Source organism: Falco rusticolus, chromosome Z (genome assembly GCF_015220075.1).
Source record: "Falco rusticolus isolate bFalRus1 chromosome Z, bFalRus1.pri, whole genome shotgun sequence".
In the NCBI taxonomy this organism is placed as follows: domain Eukaryota; kingdom Metazoa; phylum Chordata; class Aves; order Falconiformes; family Falconidae; genus Falco; species Falco rusticolus.
In genome coordinates this window covers 43421672-43431320 of record NC_051210.1, presented here as the reverse complement: position 1 = coordinate 43431320, position 9649 = coordinate 43421672, and the positions used below count along the sequence as shown (strand labels likewise).

Genomic DNA, 9649 nt, shown 5'->3' with positions numbered 1-9649 from the left:
GTATCAGAATGCTAACGACGAGCCGCCGCTAAATTTGGTCAAAGGAGTCACCTCGCCAGAGCGTGCTGTGGGAGCGGCGCGGAGGAGCGGCGGCGGCGGCGGGCCAGGCTGGGCTGGGCAGGGCTGGGCCGGGCCGGGCAGGGCCGAGCCGAGCCGAGTCGAGTCGCAGAGCCGAGCCGGGCGCGGGGCGCCGTTTTGCTCCGCGCGGCGCCGCCGCTGCCGCCGCCACTTCCCAGAGTTTCGAAAGGCGAGGAGGGGAAAAAAAGAAAACAAAAAGACGTAAATAAATCAGCCCGGACCGCGTCTGCTCCTTCATCTTCCGCGCTCTCTTTTTGATTTTTTTTCTAATTAAAAAAAAGCCAAAACAACCCAGAACAACCAAAAAGAACAAAAAGAGAGCGGCCGCGCAGCGCTGGCGGAGGAGATGCGGTCCGGTCGGTAGGAGCGAGGACCGGCCCCACCACACAAAAGGGCATCGCACCGCACCTCCGCGGCGGCAGCGCCCCGCAGGGCAGCCGTCCGCCCGCCCGCCCCAGCCGCCTCCCCGCCGGGGCGCCCCGCTCCGCTCGGCGCCGGGAGAGCCGCGGCAGCAGTAAAAGTTTTGCAGAAGGGGAGAAAACTGCCGGCGGGGATCTCTGGCGGAGCGCGCACCGGCGCCGGCGAAGGGGCTTTCCCCGCCCTCCTCCGCCTCCTCCTCGCCCGCCGCCGCACGGGGGTCGCAGCCCGCCGGAGCCCGCGGAGCGCCGGCGCTCGGGAGAGCCGGTCGGCGCCGCCCGCTGACCGCCCCCGGGGGATGTGGCAGCGGCCCCCGCGCGCCGCGGACGTCGCCGCCGCGCCTCGCTGCTGCCGGCGGTACCCCGCCAGCCCCGGGGCGGCGGGGCCGGGGCGTCCCTGCCCACCGTCGCTGCCGCCGCGCCTGCAGCCCTGATCCCCGCCGCTCCGGCCGCCAGCGCCCCCCGAAGCGGCGTGGATGATCCGCGACCTGAGCAAGATGTACCCGCAGACCCGGCACCCGGTGAGTGGCGGCGGCAGCCCCGCGGGCAGCGCTCCGGCGCGGGCACCGCGGAGTTGTAGCCATTTTCTTATTGTTGTCCGCCGCGCCGCTGCCGCCGCCCCGCGCCGGGGTTGGCTCCTCCGAGTTGCCCCCGCCCGGTGCGGGGCCGGCCCGGTGCGGGGCAGGCCCGGCGCCCACCACGCGTCCGGTGGCTGCGGCCGGTGCGGGGGTGCTGAGCGGGCGACGCCTCCCCCCGCGGCGGCGGCGCACCGCCGTCAGCCCCGTCGGGGCGGCAGCCCGGGGCGCTTCGGGCATCGCGCCGCTACCTCCGGGCGGGTGGGGGTCCGGCGGCTGCGCCTCCGCGGAGCCCGGGAGCGATGGCCGCGGCGGGGGATGGAGAGCGGGAGGGCGGCGGGAGCCGCGGGCGGGTGGGCGAGCGACAGGGGCGATTAAAAGACCTGCTGTTGCTTGCTTGCAGGCTCCTCACCAGCCAGCGCAGCCCTTTAAATTCACCATTTCCGAGTCCTGCGATCGGATTAAGGAGGAGTTTCAGTTTTTGCAGGCTCAGTACCACAGGTAACGCTGTCTACTTTCCACGAGCGGGCTCGCTTCTCGCCGCTTTCCACCGCCGGTGCCTGGGGGGGGGGGGCGGGGGGGCGCCGGGACAGCCCAGCGGAGCGCGGGCGCGGGGCGGACGCACCCGGGCCACCCGCCGCATCCCGCCGCCACTACCGGCCCGCGGGGCGAGGGGCTGTCGGGGCCCCGAACCGAGCGGTGCCAGCGCTTTTTCTTGCTTTCCCCACGCTCCAGTTTGTACGGCTTGTGGTGGGTTTTTTTATTGTTGGATTTTTTTGGAGTGGGTGGGGTGGGGTTGATGGACAAATATGTGGATGGCTGCGCTCGTCTTCTGCTTTTCTTCAAAATGCCGCTCAGGACGCACATCTTGTCTTGGCTCGGCCCCCTCGCGCCTTTCATTGACATGTCAAGTGCTGATAACCTGGAAGTGAGGCGGCGAGCTATTTCATTATCCTTAGGTGGAAGAGCGCTGTGTCCTCAAAGTGACAAGTGAATTCTGGCAGGATTGCCTAGCGGGCTTCTGAAAACAAACAAAAAAACCGGCGGAGGTGTTCATGTTTACCATGGTATTCCTTAAAAAAAATTACCTGCAGTATTTTCCTTGCAGTTCTATCATCAGTAGCAGCACAGACAAAAAAAAATAAATAGTAAAATCCAGCAACTTTTTGCTCCTTGAAGTTGTGATAAGTGTTTCATTCCTTTGTGGGTTCAGTGAAAGGAAGAGGTGTTTCTGAAACTCATCTAAATAAAAACTGTGAAAACCAAATTGTGGATTTGTAAGTGGCTTCTCAAGCTTAAGTGTCACAGGTATGAACCCCCCCCCCGTGCTGCTTCTTGTCAACCAGTTTGTCAGAGAAAAATACTCTCCTGTATACTGCGTGCAGTTCACTTAGGAGATGAGGATGTTGCAAAGTATCTCTCGAAGGAAGAAAATTACAAACCCCACCCTGAACTCCCAAGCAAGAGCTGGAGTACACATTTCTATCCCTGTGTTGGAGAAATGCTTGAAAAGGGGAGTAACCTGTGCTCAGAAGAATGCCAGTTTTGTGCTATGAAGTATCCATGCTTTTTCCTTTTTATGTCTTGAACAGTTTAAAGCTAGAATGTGAAAAACTGGCCAGTGAGAAGACAGAGATGCAGCGGCATTATGTCATGGTAAGCAAGCTGCGTAACAAATTCAAAATGTCTATTAGCTTGGTACACAGAGACCGAAATACATTCGGGTTGCTGGAGGCGAACAGCAAGATTATAGTAGCAGTGCTGTTGTTGAGGTGACTTCAGTGCTTCCATTATAAATCCTTAATTTCAGGGAATTTTAACTTGTTTGCAGTGGTTAGTTTCTGTGCAAAACCTCCTTTTTAACCTTTGAAGTAATTGGGGATATTTCTTCCAAATGCTAGCAGATTACTTGTCAGCTCTTTAAAGCTGTGTACAACTTCCATAGCGTACCTGGGGATGATGTTTTCACTTTGCTGAGATCTCCCAACGATCTCTGTAAAATGGTTTGGGATAACATTTTTAATGTGATGGGAATAAGCAAAAATTAGACATATATGCATACAAACTCAAAGCCTGCTTCCTAGAAGAACTGTTGCACCTGGGCAGCTGGTTCATTGTTTCACTGAATTCAGGATGGCAGGGTTGTCAGCTGTGAAAGGGATTTCCTCAGTGGCTGTGGTCTGCCTGGTTAAGTAACATGCGTAGAAAGACATCTCTAAATACATAATTGCGTGATGGATCATGGTAACTCCAGAGGAGCTCTTGCTCTCTGTTCTCTTGTACATCAATGAAGGATTAGCTGTGTCCCATGTGTACATGACAAATAACAATTTTTGTATTCACAGAAAGAGTAAATAACCTTGAAAAGCTCTTAACCAAGAGCACAAGCAAACATTAAGGCTCACAGTTGCCTTTCTCGTGCCTTATATGCCTAAGTCGCCCAATATGCCTAAGTCTTGGAGATTGTTTGGTACTAACGTTACGGACTGAACTGAGTTTTCCTTGCAATACTCGGGCACAACAGGGCATACTTAGATCGGTGTATCTGCTTTGGCTCTGAATTGCCATGCTCTTTCATTTTTTTGCATGCCTGCTATTTAATTGCAGCTTCTTTGTGTTTTTTATTTAAAATACTGAATAACCTGTCTGTTACACACATATAAATCAATGATGTCTCTGGCTTCAAGCACTTCAGGTGGGTTTTTTTTTTGGTGTGCTAAGGAATACAATTCTGAGCATTTTCTGTGTGGCTTTTTTCTGCTTCTAATCTTTAACTGTTGTTGTGATTCCTTTTTGTGATTTTTTTTGTTGTCTGTTTTTTCCTTGTGTTTTGGCTGTTCTTTGTAAATTTAACAGGAAACAATGTAGATAAAGCAAAAAAGCCCCAAAAAAGAAAATAAAAAAAGGTTGCTGTGAAATGCTCTTTCTAATTCCAGCTCTTCAAGGCCATTAAGTGTTTTAGTCTGTATGTCTTTGTACAGATGACATTTGAGTCAAAGTGAATTTTGGAATAGTTTTCACAATTGCAAGGTCTAACAGAGGAATTTTCTTCTTTCTTAGTACTATGAGATGTCCTATGGGCTGAATATAGAGATGCATAAACAGGTAGGTAGATAATTTGTTTTGTGTAAGAATGCTCTGTGTAATTTTTCCCATCAGTTTTAAAATGAATGTCTGTTGTGTGTGACTTGCTTTAATTGCATGCTTGAGTGCATTGGAAAATTTTTCGTACTTAACCTGGCCCTGAAAGTTCCATCTTGTGTATGGTATATGGGCTCTGTGTAGGTTGTGGTCTCAGCTACCAGTTGTACATTACTCGGTTGACTTGCCACATGCAGTTTCCATATGTGCAAGTGGTCCTGTTCTGCACGGGGAGGTTGTATGTCATTAGGGATGGGTATATGGGTTGTACCTTCAGATCTGTCTGACCTTGAACCTTTGGGCTTTACTTTTTGGGATGATAGTTACATCACAAATGCATATCAGATGTCGAGGGCGTTGTATTTATGTGTTGAAAAGACTGTTCTCTTCTGTTAACCTGAACTGATTTAAACTGGAGCTGCAAAAGCAATTGATGTACAGCCATGTTCCTGTTTCCCTTAGGGACCTTAGCCCAAAACCAGTGTCTTAGAACCTCAGGCATAAAGGAATAAATGAGCTTTCTGTGTTAGTGTAGAATCATAAAATGGTTTGGGTTGGAAGGGACCTTAAAGACTCATCTACTTCCAACATCCCTGCCATGGGCAGGGACACCTTCCACTAAGAGAAGGTTGCTCAAAGCCCTGTCCAGCCTGGCCCTGAACACTGCCAGGGAGGGGTCATCCTCAGCTCCTCAGGGCTACCTGTTCGGGTGTCTCACCATCCTCACAGTAAAAGAATTTCTTCCTAATATCTAAACTAAGTCTGCCTTCTTTCTGTTTAAAGCCATTCCCTCTTGTCCTTTCACTGTGTGCCCTTGTAAAAAATCCCTCTCTGGGCTTCTTGTAGGCCCCCTTTAGGTACTGGAGGGCGGCTGTCGGTTTCATGCCTTGAAGTCTAGCACTTAGGCCAAGATTAGCAGATTAGTCAGATGGAGCAGGTAGTATAAACCAGAATTTCTTATTCAGTAATATGTGTTTTTAACTTTCTCTAGAGGAGAATGAATTTTCCAGTGAGGAAAGTTTTATATGGTGGAGTTTAATACTGACAACTCATTTTAGCAAATGGTTGAGCAATTTGCCAGGGTTGCTGGGGAGTGTAAACAGCAGAAATAAGGAAATGGTTGGATGGGAGAAGAAAGACCATCTGAAGATTGGTTTGTACACATTTCTGTTCACAGTTAGGGATTTAGAACTTCTCTGGGTTGTGGAAATAGGATTTCTTTATCTTGTTGAGAGCAGACATACAAGTCAAATGTTTTTTTGTATTATTTATTATATTTTGTATTCCATTAGCATCACAGTGCCACAGTACTGATTAGGGCCATTTGCACTGCATGGCATACAAAGACAGTGGGATTTGCTGCCTCAAAGTGTTTTGCCATCTGCAGTTCCAAACTTATGAAAACTTGTACGTACATGTTACTTTACAGGTATATATAAATTCAGATGTCCTCCTTGCAGGTATTGTGAAGACTCAACAAGTGTGTTTAACAAATGGTTGAGTGAAAAAGGCTGTGCTTGCTGCTGATCAGATCACACATATGTGGTGACTCTCTGGACCTGATTCAGGTCACGGGTGCAGGTGAAAGACCAGACACTGCCTCTCAGAGGTGTTGAATGTGTTCTCAAATGAATAGCCAGATGGTTTTAGGTCCCATTTAAAAAAAGAAAAACACACACAAAACCCAAAAGAACCCCGCCTCCCCCAGTCAGTAAAGTAGTAGGTATGGAAGTGATTCACAAAGACCAGACTGCTTACGGGCGACCGGCGTAGCAAATTCTTAGAGCTGTTTGAAAGCAAGCAATGCAGTCAGACTTGTTCATATTTCTGCGTAACCTGGTTTTACAGCAGTTAGTTATATGTAGACCTACACTGACTGCACAAAATTCTGTGGGACAGAATTTGCTTACAAGGGCAATGTGTAATTAAATTGTTCTAAGCAGGGGGGAAAAAACCCATAGCAAAAGCCCTTCTAACTTTTAATTTCTAAATGCTTTACTTGCGAAATTGTATACAGTTATGGCCATGGAGTAGTCAGTGATATTCTGGAGAAATAATACTTAGTTACCACTGAGTGTGGGATTACAAAGGACTGGGGTTTAATTAAACACTTTTTTCCATTACTGTTCAGTCTGTTAAAATTAGTACTTTAAATATTGTACTCTCATGCAAAACACAATTTTGTCAGATAATGATTCAAATTACCTTCAGCTAAGGAACTTCCTTGCTATCGTTCTTAAATCTGATATAAATTTTGTATCTTATGTCTCCCCTTCTATTGACATAGTGTTTGGGGTTTTTTTTCCCCCCTTTTTCCTCTTGCTTCAGCAGTTGCAAATTATTTCCTGTCTTGCTTTATGATCACAGCGTTAGGGTCCAATTTGGTATATTATATAGACAGTGCTGATTGTTTCATTTGGTGTGTGCAAAGCTTCTTTAGTCTTCCACCTTAAATTCCCTTCTCTTCCATCTTCAAATTTTACTCAGCTGAAATTGAGCAATTCACCGTTTTTCTCTCCACCCTGCCCCCCCCCTCCCCCCGCGCTTTCTAAATTCAATCATATCAAAAATCCTGAGGGCAGTTTATCACATTATGAAATACAGACAGCCCTGCAAACCACCTACTTATTATATTTTCTTTCTTTTTTCACTGTAGCACAGAGGCATATCTGTCTTTATTTGTTTTTCTGGGCAGACAGCCTTGGTTCCTCTCAGGTTCTTTTCCAGATGTACTCACTGGATGCCCTTGTAATGGAAAGCAGGCAATAATGCAGTGAAGTTGCCCTTCGGCGTAATTGGGCCTAGTTCTCAAGATCAGGTTAGGCTTATTCACTTATTAGATTTGCGTCTCAAAGGGTTCAAGAGCAGGACTCCCTGGAGTCCTTGGAAGTACCCTAGTAATTGGTGGCCCTGATATTTGAAACCTTTGTGTATTTTTCTTTTAAAGCTTCTGTTCTTCTTGGCTGCTCCCAGCCACAGAGTATTTATTTTTGAGAAATTTTTCACTGGAACAGAAGATGATGGCTGTGATGGAGTCATGACTCTGTGACTTAGCAAATTGATAAAAGGATAAACGTGCAGAGAGCAGCGGTAGTGAGTGTGCCTGTGTGGCTGGTGAGGGGGAGAAGGAGGGAAGAGCATCTCTTTTTTCCTACACCTCATGTGATGCTCATCATCAGTCATCCTGTGTTGATTTTGATAGAAGACTATTAAAGTGAAACCTATGGGGAATTTGTCATTCTGAAAGGAAAGCTAATGTAATTAGTACCAATTAAAGTACATTTAGTAAATTGGATTTAATCTTAATTAAGCCTGCATAATGTTGCCAATTTTTAACAATTATGTTTGAGAACATAATTAATTTAAATTTTGGTAACTGAGTAAATAGCATTAGGCTGGTAGAATTAGTCAATTGTATTTTTTTTTACAGACAAGTATGGGGTATGTTGTGACATGTAGTGTTATAGCCTAAAACGCTAAGCTAATTTTTGGTATTTCTGTACTAGGATCAATAGAGCTTCAAAATACGCATTCCGGGGAAAAAAAAAAAAAAGGCATTGACTTGGGGTTTTTTGAGTTGCGGTATGAGCAGGTATTTCCCTGCAGTTTAAAATTTCAATATTTGCATAAATATGAATGTTTTGGGTGTGGTCTGAAGATGCCCATTTCTTACTAAGTTGCTTTTCTAAAATTTGTTTTTAAGAGGCTCAGACAATTTATGAATGAACAGTTGATGTGCTGCTGTTTTTCTAATATACTATTGCTACTTGGTGTGGTCATTTGGTTTAATTTCTGAAATTATGCTGGTTTAATGTTATGTTAAGTTTCTTTGAATTGCTGTAATCAAATATGGTTGCTGAAGGTTTTAATTCAGAATTCTAAGTATTGCTTAAAATAAGTGTCTGTATTTGGCTAGAGACAACAGATATTTGTGAATGGGACTGATGGAAGGCATAAATAGGATACAGCATTTACTTTTTACTTCAGTTATGCTTTTTGGCGATAGCAATAGATAAATTCTGAGTCGGTCTTTTTGGTTAGTACTCTGTCTTTGAACTAATTCACATGCTAGAATGTTGGATTTCAGCATTTTTGAAAGAAAATTCAGGTCTTTTAAGAAGCTTGTATTAAAAAATAAATGAAATTACTTTTTAAGATCACAGTAAAAAAAATAAAAAAAATCGTGCAATCCATGTAAATTTTATTACAAGACTTGGGCAACAACCATTTGAGTGCTGCTAAAATATTAATTGGATAGAAATGAAAGGGCTCTGCTAGCTGATAGGATATCATAATCATAGCTGCAGTAGTCGATGGTAAATGATGATAAATGGCATTAGGAACCTTTTAGCAAACTGTAATAACTGTGAGGAGGGAAGCAGTATGGATTTGCATTATATCTGATACCCTCTAGTACCAAGTGGATTGCCAATACTGCTTGTTTAGCATTTTCTAAGGGCAATAGGATATTGATTTCTGACTTACAAGGAACGGCTCTATTTTCACCATTGAAAAGTATTGCAGGTTGTTAAGAAGAAATTGACTTGAAGAGGCCTGACTGCTGCCCATCATGGAGCAAATAAAGCAAAACTGCCGAAGCATGGTGGAGCAGCGAGATGGGGCCCTCAGCAATTTGTTGCTATTAATTTACCATGCTCGACAGCAAATCAATTGGCATCTACTTCATCTGCTGGAGAAAATGCTGTCCAGGGCAGATAAAAGGCCCTGCGTGGTACACGGAATAGACTGGATTGGGCAAACGGAGGCTGCAGTTAATGTGTAAATAAGTGAAATCAAGGGCACTGTTGCCAAGAAAGCTGTTTTTAATTAGGTTGGGGCTTTACAGTGAGCTATTTAAGAAAGTAGTGTGGAGAGTAAGGGGAGATTTATTGCTTACTCAGTTAATGTATGGGCTGTATGACACCCCAGCCTTGAGTCTGCTGGCTTCTTAAGCCCTAGTAAATTATTTTGGTAAAGGGGTAAAGATGAGAATCAATTTGTTTAATTTAGGGCTGAGTTTTGAGCATTTTTCATCTTCATGGCCATAAAATGCATATATCACAGAGAAGTGGTTTGTATATGCACTACCTGTGTAACAGAAAAATAGTCCTTGTCCCCGTCCCCCGTCCCCCCCCCCCCCCCCCCTTTTTTTTTTTTTGGTAGTGGTCTGGGCTCAGCATGAATGTGTGTGCATGCATATGTGCACTTTTTATTTTTAACACATTCAGTAGTTGAGTGTATATTGTCTTCCATTTGAAGAATACCTGGAGAGCCAGCTAAAATTACACCAACTGAATTTGTTCTCCATTATAAACAGTAGGAAAGGTTTAATAGAGATACAGGCAGTGGGTAGTCAGAACTGAACTGGAAAACTTCAAAATGAGAGAGATTAGAAGTAAAATCTTGAAGACTGCAGCTCACACAGGACTATTAAGGAGG

General features: G+C 45.7%; 1 protein-coding gene across 3 annotated transcripts in view; it reads left to right on the top strand.

The window, feature by feature from the left end:
- The first annotated feature begins 123 nt into the window (after positions 1-123).
- LOC119141579 (transducin-like enhancer protein 4) overlaps positions 124-9649 on the top strand; it is a 98201-nt gene continuing 88675 nt past the window's right edge. For 2 of the 3 annotated variants that reach the window (XM_037374034.1, XM_037374032.1), the window contains exons 1-4: positions 124-1015; positions 1473-1570; positions 2662-2725; positions 4130-4174. In XM_037374034.1, the coding sequence (XP_037229931.1) occupies positions 971-1015; positions 1473-1570; positions 2662-2725; positions 4130-4174 (252 nt within the window). In that variant the 5' untranslated portion in view covers positions 124-970. The remainder of the gene's footprint in view (positions 1016-1472; positions 1571-2661; positions 2726-4129; positions 4175-9649) is intronic. The other variant, XM_037374033.1, reaches the window with a different exon arrangement.